At 37.2% G+C, this 14,449-nt stretch overlaps 1 protein-coding gene across 15 annotated transcripts; it reads right to left on the bottom strand.

Annotated features, from left to right (window-relative positions):
* Positions 1-109: 109 nt before the first annotated feature.
* Positions 110-4,268, bottom strand: LOC109049671 (upstream stimulatory factor 1-like). Of its 15 annotated transcripts, none has more exons than XM_042771109.1 (11): positions 3,698-4,268; positions 3,205-3,274; positions 3,064-3,113; positions 2,804-2,946; positions 2,445-2,558; positions 2,202-2,352; positions 1,980-2,067; positions 1,204-1,262; positions 1,028-1,122; positions 818-946; positions 110-681 (listed from the first exon to the last, which is right to left on the bottom strand). In XM_042771109.1, the coding sequence occupies exons 2-11, from the start codon at positions 3,210-3,212 to the stop codon at positions 592-594; spliced, it is 927 nt and encodes a 308-aa protein (XP_042627043.1). In that variant the 5' UTR covers positions 3,213-3,274; positions 3,698-4,268; the 3' UTR covers positions 110-591. The 15 variants fall into 15 exon arrangements, with proteins under 15 accessions (XP_042627043.1, XP_042627044.1, XP_042627048.1 ...); XM_042771110.1 differs by having other exon boundaries at positions 3,205-3,269; XM_042771114.1 differs by having other exon boundaries at positions 2,834-2,946; positions 3,698-4,262.
* Between the last annotated feature and the right edge of the window lie 10,181 nt (positions 4,269-14,449).

Raw genomic sequence — 14,449 nt, 5'->3', positions numbered from 1 at the left:
ACAAGATTATCTCCAGGATTAGGAGATACCATGTCTATTTCTGTTAAATACTAAACATTTGGCAACTGAAAAAGTGGAGATGTTACAACAAAATATTCTTAGACCACAATTTAGAAGAATAGCTTAGTGGGGAAATTTATTTATTTATTTCAGTTCTCTGCATATAGTGAAATCTACTACGACCATGTTGTGAATTGTCAGTTAACAGGCAGTTATTTCACATGCTCATTATTCAGACAAATTTAAGTTGATAAAACCTGAACCTGAAAAGTATGAAATATATGAAAATGCATTCATAACACAAAGATTTAACATTAATAATTTCCACAAAGTTTAGAAGTACAAAATAAACAAATTTCTCTGACCTGTCCTGGTACATAAAAAAATGAATGCTAAATTACAAGAAAGTATAGGGGACACAAACAAGAATAAGAAAATATGTACATAAGGCAAGATCCCAATGGAGAATCATCACCGGTATGCTGAATACTGCATTATGTAAGTATAACGTTAATATAACGTTAAGTTGAATCTCCTGCACTGAATGTTTTTCGATCTAAATTTCCAAAACTTCTACATCCTTTGAACTCTTCACTGGGGATCTGCACTCGCTGCTGCAACTATGCCATGCTGCCGGAGCTGGCTCCTCAAAATCTGATTCTTAGATTTCCAATCTTCCATCTTCAAAAAAAAAACATGACAATCAATGAGATGAATGAGAAGAAATGAAGAAAGTGATAAAGACAGACAGGAAAACAGAGATATATATAGCTTAAAATTAAGAAGTTATCCCTTATTGGTGCAACCTGTAAAATACCTCTTGCCGTAACAGCTGGTTATCCATCTTCAACCTGTCAAGGCTGTTTAGTTCATCTCCTAACCGGCTGTTACTTTGTCGCAGCTCCTGAATGTAATCGCAGGCCTTTGATAGGATTCCACCCTTACTCTGTAACACACACACACAACAGCAAAATCAGATATAATCCAGAACTTCCTGCACAATTTTATTCACAAAACTAACACATACCTGTCCAGTTTTAGTGGAATCTATGGTGCAGTCTGGAATTGTTTTGGAGAGCTGAACAATCCAGTTGTTAATTTTGTCTCTACGTCTTCGCTCAACTGTCAAGTGGGTTGGAAATAATCACTTGCAGATAACTTACACATCTAACCATATGTAATTTTCAATCATTTTTCAGTTACCTTCATTGTGCTGAGCTCGCCTTTTCTCATCTCTTGAAGTCCTTGGCCCATCTGACTTACTGCAAATATTTAAAAAGTTTGTTACAATAAATGTTTTTGTTCCTTGGGTTCATTTTGCTCCTACGCTAATCCATTAATTCAGATGCTCAACAGCTCATTTAAACACACTATACACTACAGGTCAAAAAAAAAATTTAAACTGTTTTTGAAAGAAGCCTCTTTTGCTCACAAAGCTGCATTTATTCAATTAAAAACACAGTAAAAAAATAACTTTCATCAACCACTACTCCAGTCTTATAAGTGAGCACCAAATCAGCACATTAGAGTGGTTTCTGAAGGATCATGTGACAGTGAAGACTGGAGTAATGGCTGCTGAAAATTCAGCTTTGCCATCACAGGAATAACTTACATTTAAATTATACTAGAAAACTGTTAAACTGTTTAAATTGTAATAATATTTCACAATATTACTATTTTAACTTTATTTTTAATCAAATAAATGCAGCCTCATTGAACATCATTGATTTTGTTCAAAAACATAAAACATATTAATTATTCCAAACTTTTGACAGGGAGTTTTTACAGTTTGCTATATAATAGACTTATCGCAACTGACATCAAAATAATAAACTGAGTTCATTATTTTGTATTCATTTATATTCTTCTTTTACATTATACTGTATGCAGTCACAAAAAAAAGAATGCAAATAAAGATAGCAAAACAGCAATAACTGAAAAAAGAAATGTATTAAACGAGGCTGGAAAAGCAATATTACGCATTGTAAGGTTGTGTACGAGGTGCAATAGACCTCTGGTTGGCTCCAGTAATGACCTCCTGCGGGGACATCATAACATACAACTGACCTAAAGCAGGAGCAAAAAACAAATTAACAAAAACCCAGGCTGTGTTGCAACAGAAGTGTTACACTGTAAAGTATTCATATGCATAATAGCAATTGAAATGCATCATTTATTCTAAACATGGTTTGATGATGTACCTGCAGGAGCACTTTGACTAAGCAGAGCATCTGAGGCCTGAACACCGGTCACCATGGTGCCAGCCGCTGCGTCTGAGATAGTAGCAGGGTAATATGTGTAATGGGTTTCTGTGCCATCGCCCTCCAATCCTTCAGACTGAGAAAAAACTGCCTGAAAAACAGATTTGAATAATATTGAAATGAGATGGAAAAAGGTTCAATTCTATTCATCCATGTCAGGTAAAATAATAAGCAAATGTCCACCTGTGTAACAGGCTGTGTTGTAGCAGGAAACCCTGTCACTACACTAACAGCTGTTGCACCATCAGTCTGAGCTTCCAGCTGCCCATCTGCGACTTGGATTACTCGATATGTAACCTGAGGAAAATTAAAAGGATGAGTTATGTTATGAAATATAATCTTACACTTGTCTATAGAAGATGCCTATACAGTGAAGAAAGAGAGATCACTGCTAGATCTTTCTGAAACATATAAGAACAATTTAGGTTGGTACATCCGTCTGGAATTGACAACACTGAATAACATTGTAAAATGGTTCTCCATTGTCATCATCACCAGATCTCGCTCAGGTCTGAATAAAACACTTCCTCCCCATCTCCTACCTGCCCTGAGGGAGGGTACAGCTCCCCTACCTGCCCCCCGGCTCCCTCGGTCTTGAAGAGATATTTAATCGGCTGCTCTGAGGAGAAAGTAGAAGCAGACTGAATAGTTGTGATTGCTGACGGGTCCTCTGCAGTAGCAACTGCTCCTGAGATAAAAACAACAACAACAACAACAACAAAAACACACACACCAACTCTCTAAATTTATTTCAAAATAAACTGACATTACTGCATAATGATCATGCTTGATCTTATCATACCTTCTTCAATGACTGGAACATTGACATCAGGTTCAGAACTTTTCTGTTGTCTGGAAACACAGCATTTCAATATATACTTAAAATTGTGTATTGCCAATTGTATAGTTCAAATATTAAGTTGCATTAATACTTGCTACCAACCCTTTCATATCCACACAGTATGTAACTGGTAAAATGTGCCTTCACTCCCCGTTGCCTGATCAAATCTGTACTGGATCCAACAGAGGAAACCAATAATATAAACGTTAACATGAAAATGATTGTGAAATGTGCGTGTGATTTATAAAATGCACGTAATAATAATTATTAACAGAACTGGCCAACAGGAGTCACTCGTTACATTAATACTATGGTTTTGTATTACACTGTAAATAGATTCAAATAAACACTAGGCTAACTAAATCGTGCATACAAAAGGATTTATAATCCATTCAAATGGAGATTATATTTGACTCAGTTGCAAGGTTAGCTAGCTAGCTAACGTTACCAGTGCTATCTGGCAAGCTTAGACACACACAAAAAAATGTTTTAAATGAGCCGCGCGCACAAATAAATCTATTGCATGTACATATAGCCATCATAACACTGGTGTTGGAATAAGAAAAAGAAATATGTGATTTCATATATTTCTCACCGTTTACTTGTCTCGAGCCCTCTATTGTACACAAACAGGAGAGACCGGAGAGTTTAGCTTTCTGCGCATGCGCACAGAGTCGACTCAGGAACCTGGACTGTTTGTTTGCATCATTTTCAGTAAGAAGCGTCTTTAATAAAATCGCCTTCTTAAGTGGAACGTTTAGAAAGTGGAATGTTCAAACTTGTTAAGGTCTGAATTAAGCAACTTCAATAGTATAAGTATGTGTTGTCTTTTATTAACAAGAAACGTGACTTTTTTTGAAAGCCGTTTCGTGCTAGTCTAATGTAGCTGGGATGAAAACAACAGCGCCTGAGGTTCGATCCCATGGCGGGAGAGCTGAACTGTTTTGTAGAAATCGCCAGTGCAGCGAAATGAACTATTAAAACTTAATGACCGATGTAACCGTTTACAACGTATAAATTGTCTGTGTCTGAATTTGAGTGTTTCTTCTGTTGTGTTGTCAGTTGTATATGAAGAAAACGCTAGAGAGCGCTGCGGGGTCGATCCCTTGTCGGAAAGGGAACTAGCTAGCTAACCTTGCAACCGAGTTAAATATAATCTCCATTTGAATGGATTATAAATGCACAATTTAGTTAGCCTATAATGTGGTTATTTTTAGAAACAGGTAGCTAACTTGAACTAACAGTGAACAGTAGTATGTTTTATTAAAGATGAATAAATACTCTAACAAATGTATTGCTCATTGTTAGTTAATGCTTTCACTAAAGTGAACTAATGGGACATTATTGTTAAATGTTACAGAATTATTTGTTATTAAATGTGTATTTAAGTTAGTTGGGATATTCTTGCTTCAGGAAGACACAAGGGTCAGTCATTTTATTCCAAAAATGTCATTTTCATGACAAAATGTTAAACATGATACATAACTTGAGATGTGGTGACAATGTGACAAATGTTTATGATGCATGCATACACCTTTGAACATTATTAGCATATTATTAGTGTGCTTTTAGACACCGGACCTAATGCACATAGTTAAAGAAGCACCCATAAAGGCTTGTTGTAGATACTGAAGATACTGAGGGATGTTTGATTTTACAAGTATGTTTCTTGGGAGAAAATAAATGCTATTAACCACAGCAATTTTGAGACATGTAGTAATGGTCCACCTGCAGGGCAGTCCTTTGGTCGCTCTGAAAAATAAAAAATAAAGATGCTTAATCTGTTAAAGGGTGGAGGATAATGAACTGAGGTAAAAAGAAAGAAAAAAAAATACACTTTTATATTTGCAAACGTTTATATATGCAAAATTCTGAACTCAATAAATTTAAATAAACTGTATTTTGACAGGTTAGCCAGATCTACAGGTGCTGGTCATATAATTAGAATCAAAAAGTTGATTTATTACACTAATTCCATTCAAAAAGTGAAACTTGTATATATTATATTCATTCATTACACACAGACTGATATATTTCAAATGTTTCTTTTAATTTTGATGATTATAAGTGACAACTAAGGAAAATCCCAAATTCAGTATTTTAGAAAATTAGAATATTACTTAAGACCAATACAAAGAAAGGATTTTTAAAAATCTTGGCCAACTGAAAAGTAACATGAAAAGTATGAGCATGTACAGCACTCAATACTTAGTTGGGGCTCCTTTTGCCTGAATTACTGCAGCAATGCGGCGGCAATCAGTCTGTGGCACTGCTCAGGTGTTATGAGAGCCCAGGTTGCTCTGATAGTGGCCTTCAGCTCTTCTGCATTCTTGGTTCTGGCATATCGCATCTTCCTCTTCACAGTACCCCATAGATTTTTCAATGGGGTTAAGGCCAGGCCACTTTGCTGGCCAATTAAGAACAGGGATACCATGGTCCTTAAACCAGGTACTGGTAGCTTTGGCACTGTGTGCAGGTGCCAAGTCCTGTTGGAAAATGAAATCTGCATCTCCATAAAGTTGGTCAGCAGCAGGAAGCATGAAGTCGTCTAAAATTTCCTGGTATAGGGCTGCATTGACCTTGGACCTCAGAAACACAGTGGACCAACACCAGCAGATGACATGCAGATGACAAACCATCACTGACTGTGGAAACTTTACACTGGATCTCAAGCAATGTGGATTGTATGCCTCTCCTCTCTTCCTCCAGACTCTGGGACCCTGATTTCCAAAGGAAATGCAAAATTTACTTTCATCAGAGAACATAACTTTGGACGACTCAGCAGCAGTCCAGTCCTTTTTGAAGCAAGACGCTTCTGACGCTGTCTGTTGTTCAAGAGTGGCTTGACACAAGGAATGCAGCTGAAACCCATGTCTTGCATACTTCTGTGCGTAGTGGTTCTTGAAGCACTTACTCCAGCTGCAGTCCACTCTTTGTGAATCTCCCCCAGATTTTTGAATGGGTTTTGTTTGACAATCCTCTCCAGGGCGCGGTTATCCCTATTGCTTGGACTCTTTTTTCTGCCACATCTTTTCCTTCCCTTCGCCTCTCTATTAATGTGCTTGGACACAGAGCTCTGTGAACAGCCAGCCTCTTTTGCAATGACCTTTTGTGTCTTGCCCTCCTTGTTCAAGGTGTCAATGGTCGTCTTTTGGACAACTGTCAATTCAGCAGTCTTCCCCATGATTGTGTAGCCTACAGAACTAGATTGAGAGACCATTTAAATGCTTTGCAGGTGTTTTGAGTTAATTAGCTGATTAGAGTGTGGCACCAGGTGTCTTCAATATTGAACCTTTTCACAATATTCTAATTTTCTGAGATACTGAATTTGGGATTTTCCTTAGTTGTCAGTTATAATCATCAAAATTAAAAGAAATAAACATTTGAAATATATCAGTCTGTGTGTATTGAATGAATATAATATACAAGTTTCACTTTTTGAATGGAATTAGTGAAATAAATCAACTTTTTGGTGTTATTCTAATTATATGACCAGCACCTGTACAACATGTTTGCTACGAAATGCTCATGTTTTGCAAATTTTGGCAAAATTTCATATTTTAACAAATATTAAAGGGGTCATATGATGCTGCTAAAAATAACTATTTTGTGTATTTGGTGTAATGAAATGTTTATGTGGTTTAAGGTTAAAAAAAAAAAAAACATTATTTTCCACATACTGTACATTATTGTTTCTCCTCTAAGCCCCGCCTTCTGAAACCCGTCGAATTTCACAAGGTTCTGTCGCTCTGAAAAGCGAGGTGTGTTGTGATTGGCCAGCTATCCAGTGCGTTGTGATTGGCTGAATGCCTCAAGCATGAGACCGAAATGTTACGCCTCTTAACATATTGTGAAGCCTTGTCCGGCCAGAGCGACGAAACGAAAACATAAACCCCATTATAAACGTGATATAAACATGATTTCTAGTTGTGTTTTCTTTTGGAACAACGTCACACACCGCGGCCTTGAGTGAGCAGAGGCCGGAGGCCTAGAATGAGCCATGGTCTAGAGTGAGCCGCGGCCGGCTTGAGTGAGCAGAGGCTGGCGGCTTCAGAATGGCGCGGCAGGCGGATTCTAAGAAGGAGCGTACCTTGGGCTTGCAGCAACCACATGTGACGACCCGGGCTGAACTCCGCTTCGTCCACGGTGAAAGCCAATTCTGCGATCCACAGCACAAAGTTGATGTATTTCCTCAGCGACCAGCATGGTTCAGCTCCAGGCATGACAAAGTGGATATCGTCCTCTTTTGGAAGGCCAAACAAAGTAGTTTCGCTTTCACAGTGAAACCGAGTGGCAACCTCCCGCTGTCTCTTGTGAAGCCAACAAGGAAGTGACTAAAACTGTAATTCATCGACTGGCCGCTTGAGGCTGGCTGCAAAAGGGAGTCAATCCCATAGACTCCCATTTGTTAAAATGCCCAAATTTACAGCAGAAATAAACGTGTTTACAGCCTAGTTCAAAAAATGATTTTGGTCTATATAGCTAATTTTGCCCTTCATGACAACTGTGAGGGGGGTGAATTTTTTATAACTCATCCATTTAAATTATATTAAGCCTTAAAGTTCTGCATAAATAAGCGCATGACCACTTGAGTGACAGGTGGATTGCTGCTGCTGACACTGCCGTCGAGCTAGGTGGGCGTGGCTTCAACAACCAGCTCCCGCCTTTTTGCCCATTTTCGATTATTCAGGAGAGTCGCGCATTGACACGCTGCCAAGATGGTGACCGCACGCTCTGCACACTTTGAGCTTCAAAAACGCTCTTCTGGAGTCTACGGGTGACGTCACGGACACTACATCCATGTTTTTATACAGTCTATAGCCCTATTCGCACTGGATTAGTATTACCTAGTGACCTCCAGTCATTTGTAATTATTGCGGAGGTTGTCTGTGATCTTAATCCCATGTGAATCGGCCATATCTGTAATTTGTCTGTAACATATCGCTACACCATACAATTTGCAGAAAGAGAAAGCTGAAAACGTTTTGAGGTTAATGTGTTACAAATAAATCAAGCATAAAGCTTGAGATATTATTTTAACCCAGGTGAAATGTAAATGAAGCGCAAGAATATTATTATTATTATTTTTTTTTTTTAATCCATCTGAACCATAGTACGAGACACTCAAAGCCTTGACATCTGGGTATCCAGGAGATAAGTCAGTAAATTCGAGTAAAATCACAGCTTATCCCATGTGAATGCACCACACGAAATTCAGAGGTGGGAGGGTAATTTCAAAATCACACAAGGTCCCTAGATAATACTAATCGCGTGTGAATAGGGCATAAGAGTGAAACACACAGCGTCTATATGACATGGCCGCGGCGGCAACAACAATACTACATTGAGAATAAAAGGTACACCTTCTTTGTTTGCGTGAACATCTGGTCGGCGGTTTTGCAAATCTCCCCACATAGTGACGTAGATATGTGGGGGTGTGTTAGAATGAGCCGTTTCAGGGGGGCGTGGACGAGTCTCAACTTTTAAAAAGAGTATCTCTTTAGATTTGAGACTTTAGTCTTCGCAACTTCACAGATCTTCTTTATTCACCAAGAGCTTGTAACACTCCAAAGAGAAAGGAAAATTTGAAATTGCATCATATGACCCTTTTAACTATTATTTATTGGTCAATTTCATTATGATCAAATCATTTATTTGAGACGTTTTAAGTAACTGACACTAACCTTTTCTTGTGCCAGTGTATTTCACAGTGAGTGTCTTATTTTCTTTACTTGTCCTCCGTGTCAGAGCGCATACATAAGTCTTGGTCTGGTTACGGTAAATCTGGGCGTGATCATTGATAATGAGTCGACACTGTCCAGAGGTAGCATTTAAGAATGAAACAGTGTTGTTTACCAGTTTCTTATATGAGCTGCCAATTAGAGTTCTTGTGTTTTGCTCAACATCATAAAGGTCGCAGTCAAAAGGTGTGTTGTCACAAGTTGGGTAAAAACAATCAACTGTTAGGCTGTGATTTTTGTTTACACAGGCTGTGAGTGCTCCAAAATCTGGTTTCCTTTGAGAATAGACAGCTGAGGAAGAAAATAAACAGTCTTATGTACTGTATTTTGATTTGAATGTGCATTAAAGTAAATACCAGTGCTCTCCTGATAGCAAAAATAGTGTTGTAGTTCCTTGAAAGTGTTTGGTAAAATGATTCAGGAGAAGAAAGTTTTTAAATGATAAACATTATATGTATAGAGACAATGGGTGATTAAAAATCTTTAATCTTGAAGATTAAAAAAAGTGTAACTTCACATTACATCATGTTAAAAATCACATTAAACTTAAAAAGCCTGTGTGAGATTTGTGTGTAGTTCTTACCCGAGAACAACAGGACCACAACGATCATTTCTCTCTGCAAGTGGCTTTCTGTGTGAAACAATAAAATCAAACCAGCTAAAACAAAAACAGTATTTCACTTCATAAACATGGAACAGTTTTTTGAAACAGATGTTTACATTTATAAAGGATTTTCTCTCACACCAGGAAACAAGAATAAGAATTCAAATTCAAATATCCGTCATTTGGTCTTTAAAATCACAAATGATTTACAACTAAAACATAAAAATAAACAGGATAGCACTAAAGTCATCTCTTGACACACAGGAAACTGGCATTTATAAATTGAAGCTATTATACAGATAGTTTGACAGATTAACAGGAGCAACAGTTTGAAGACTGTAAAAGATTCATAACAGAAAACAATTCAAAAGCTCTTACCTTTGATCATTGTTACTTAAATATATTTGTGTTTTTTGTGAATAATCCCTCTATCAACTTGGCCTATTTGAAATTGAGAGAAACATCTAATGTTATGGGCAGGGTTCAGATGAGAGAAATCAGTGGTAATGTGAATTTGCTGAGCTTTTATAGCATTCATTTTTGTGTGTGTGTGTGTGTGCTGGGGATTAAGTGCATTACCAGATGAAGGCAATTACATAATACAACAAGAAAATTATTACTCAGGAAAATATATATGTTGAAAAATATATGTTGTTTGTTTTTTATTTCTTTTTATTACTATATACAAACATCTAACAGCCTATACAAATATCCCCCTTTACTTTTTAAATCATAAAAAAATATTTTTTTCAGAGAGAACCACAGCCTTTCCTTATCACGGTCCATCAGTGTGGCTTTTACATGTGCTAAAACATCATGAATTATAAATAGAATGAACTATTAGAGAAATGAATTTCCGGGTAGTCTAACACAAGAGATGTTATCACGCCTTCTTAGTCACTTTGATACATTTTTCTTCTTAAACTATCTGTTTAAGCTCCACATCATCTAGTCACTTGTGCAAATCAGAAAACAACTTCTCAGCTTTTTGAACAAATTGTTAATGCTTTGGTTTATTAATGCAAGTGACTGAATGCATTTTCCGTCAAGCATATTTTCTACACATTTCTATTAGACTTTCTTTGAAAATGTGTCTTAAAATCGATGAATTGTGAAGAAGAATTTAACATTTACTAATGAAGGGAATGTGCTGTGTTAAATTAACCAATGATCAACCAGTTCTCTAGCTCAAAGGTGCATCTCATAAACATTCATTTGGCAAGCATGGACAGAGCACAACACAGTGTTACAATTTCAGACAATTGGAAGAACAACCAGGCAGGAAACAAACAAGGTCAAGAGTCGAGAAGAAGAAGAGGGGTGAGGATGCATGGTGGATAGGGAGACAAAATAGAGGAAGAGGTAAAAGGCCAAGGAAGTAGGAACGTCTCAGATGAAATATTATGGAAGCAGATTAGTCTCAAATATAATTCACGCAAAAAACACGATTCACACATGCGTAGACAATTTCACATGCATGAAACCTAATTCACGTGCACACAAAAAAAATTCACGTGCGTGAAAAAAAATATATATTCACAAAAAGCAATTCATATGCGCAAAATAAAATTATATATTCATAAAATACATTTCAGAAATGCAAAACACAATTCGTAGATATACAACTGTGCACAAAAACCTTTGAATGTTTAAAATGTACGAGTGTCTTAATGTACAAATCGTCATTTACTACGAATCCACTCAGATTTGTGTGTGTGTGTTTTTGAGACTTTCCTGGCAGAGCTCTCTTCCCACGTGGGTCTGTCGTACTCTTTAGTGAATCAGATACGAGCTTACCAGTCAACCAATCATATCATAAGCCACTGAGAGTGCATTCAAGGAGCACGATTCTGCGCACCTTTTACGCCATATGGATTAATTAGAACGGAAATTAAGCCTTTACATCAGTAATCCCATAGACAGTAAAAGAAATGGACACACCGACCCAATTGGAACTCAATTGAGACAAGTGAAGCCCATTTTAAGCGATTTTTAGCACTTCCGTTTCTGACGCGCAGACTCAAACTAAGCTTGATGACGTCAGAAACCTGTCTGACAGATGTAAATCTTCTAGTAGCTGTGCGTGCAAACTGCCATCGTTAATCTTGCAGAGACGGCGAACTTGAGCGGGGAGTTCTTTGGCGTGAGTGAGCAGGAGTAAGTATTCTGTTTAATTATTTTGTATAGTATTTTAAAATGTAACGCCAGGGCTTCTATGGGCTTCTCTCTTGACGTCTCCCCGATTGCCTGCGAGCTTCTGAATGCACTCTCAGTGGCTTATGATATGATTGGTTGAATGGTAAGCTCGCATCTGATTGGCTAAAGAGTACGACAGACCCAGGTGGGAAGAGAGCTCTGCCAGGAAAGTCTCAAAAACACACACACACAAATCCGAGTGGATTCGTAGTAAATGACGATTTGTACATTCAGACACTCGTACATTTTAAACATTCAAAGGTTTTTGTGCACAGTTGTATATCTACGAATTGTGTTTTGCATTTGTGAAATGTATTTTATGAATATATAATTTTATTTTTCGCATGTGAATTGCTTTTTGTGAATATATATTTTTTTTCACGCACGTGAATTTTTTTTTGTGTGTACGTGAATTAGGTTTCATGCATGTGAAATTGTCTACGCATGTGTGAATCGTGTTTTTTGCGTGAATTATATTTGAGACTAATCTGCTTCCATATTATATGGGCCAATAATAATTATGGACCATGTTTTCAATCATGGCCTTACAATGGTCGAGATGGGTTTGAATATTGGGAGATCGACAGTGTCCTTGATAATTCAAATGTTTTATAGACAGAAGAGTTAAGTAATCAGCGCTGTACACTGTACTGTTATATTTTATACTGACTGTAATGATTTATAATCAAGCGTCAGTTCTGACAGGTCACATTAATCATTAATCAATGTGACATCTATCACAGCAATATAAGGCACCATTCAGTATTATGAGCAGCTTTATCACGTTGCTCAGGAGCAAAAGACAAAGAGAAACACAAAGTCAAAGACACCAGTGTCTTTAAAAACATTTCAGCTATCGACAGCGTATATAGTAATACATTTTACAGAAAGTGTGATCTGTTATGGAAGCAGATTGGTCTCAAATATAATTCACGCAAAAAACACGATTCACACATGCGTAGACAATTTCACATGCATGAAACCTAATTCACGTACACACAAAAAAAATTCACGTGCGTGAAAAAAAAATATATTCACAAAAAGCAATTCACATGCGCAAAATAAAATTATATATTCATAAAATACATTTCACAAATGCAAAACACAATTCGTAGATATACAACTGTGCACAAAAACCTTGAAATGTTTAAAATGTACGAGTGTCTGAATGTACAAATCGTCATTTACTACGAATCCACTCGGATTTGTGTGTGTGTGTTTTTGAGACTTTCCTGGCAGAGCTCTCTTCCCCCACGTGGGTCTGTCGTACTCTTTAGCCAATCAGATGCGAGCTTACCATTCAACCAATCATATCATAAGCCACTGAGAGTGCATTCAGAAGCTCGCAGGCAATCGGGGAGACGTCAAGAGAGAAGCCCATAGAAGCCCTGGCGTTACACTTTTAAAATACTATACAAAATAATTAATCAGAATACTTACACCTGCTCACTCACGCCAGAGAACTCCCCGCTCAAGCTCTCCGTCTCTGCAAGATTAACGATGGCAGTTTGCAGGAGAGTATAGTAGTAGATTTACATCTGTCAGACAGGTTGCTGACGTCATCAAGCTTAGTTTGAGTCTGCTCTTCAGAAACGGAAGTTCTAAAAATCGCTAAAAATGGGCTTCACTTGTCTCAATTGAGTTCCAATTGGGTCGCTGTGTCCATTTCTTTTACTGTCTATGGGATTACTGATGTAAAGGCTTAATTTCCGTTCTAATTAATCCATATTGCGCAAAAGGTGCGCAGAATCGTGCTCCTTGAATGCAGTCTCAGTGGCTTATGATATGATTGGTTGAATGGTAAGCTCGCATCTGATTGGCTAAAGAGTACGACAGACCCACGTGGGAAGAGAGCTCTGCCAGGAAAGTCTCAAAAACACACACACACAAATCCGAGTGGATTCGTAGTAAATGACGATTTGTACATTCAGACACTCGTACATTTTGAACATTCAAAGGTTTTTGTGCACAGTTTTGCATTTGTGAAATGTATTTTATGAATATATAATTTTATTTTGCGCATGTGAATTGCTTTTTGTGAATATATATTTTTTTTCACGCACGTGAATTTTTTTTGTGTGTACGTGAATTAGGTTCATGCATGTGAAATTGTCTACGCATGTGTGAATCGTGTTTTTTGCGTGAATTATATTTGAGACCAATCTGCTTCCATATCTGTACACATTTTCTATAAAGGCAGAGAAGAACATGCAACATGTATAAATCTGATGCGAATGTACCTTTTCCAAAATGAAAGTGCATAAAACTAATTCAAACAAACTCATCTACATCTGGGTTGGAGAGTGAGTTAAATGTTCCACTTTTTTCGTTTTGAGACGCAGCTTTTGAATCACTTGCTTCATAAAATGATTCACTGTTTCAAAGCATTCGATTGACAACAAACAGATCACGCCTGTTGTTCAAAACTGTAAATGCAAGAAAAACTCAGGCCATGCATACATAAAAACACCTGTTACAAACCAATTGCAAATTTTTTCCTGAAAGTGTAATCTACTAAATGCAATGATGAATCATATCTCTATAATGAGTTCTTTTATTAATTTGCAGGGGTTTTGTTGATTTTATTAGCTAAACAAGCCAATAAGAGATTACTACTACTACTTTTAGTTTTTATCACACAAATGTCTCAACCCTACACTCTCAGAAAGAAAGGTACAAAACTGTACCTTTTAGGGTACAAGTGGCCGTCACTTGGGTGGTACCCTCAAGGGTACCGTTTTGTACCTATACTCTCAAAATATAAAACGTTATATAATCACTAATTACAATGGTAAACATTTCAGAT

Source organism: Cyprinus carpio, chromosome A15 (assembly GCF_018340385.1).
Source record: "Cyprinus carpio isolate SPL01 chromosome A15, ASM1834038v1, whole genome shotgun sequence".
Taxonomy (NCBI): Eukaryota; Metazoa; Chordata; class Actinopteri; order Cypriniformes; family Cyprinidae; genus Cyprinus; species Cyprinus carpio.
The sequence above is the reverse complement of the archived record's forward strand: the minus strand, read 5'-3'. Positions and strand labels throughout refer to the sequence as shown.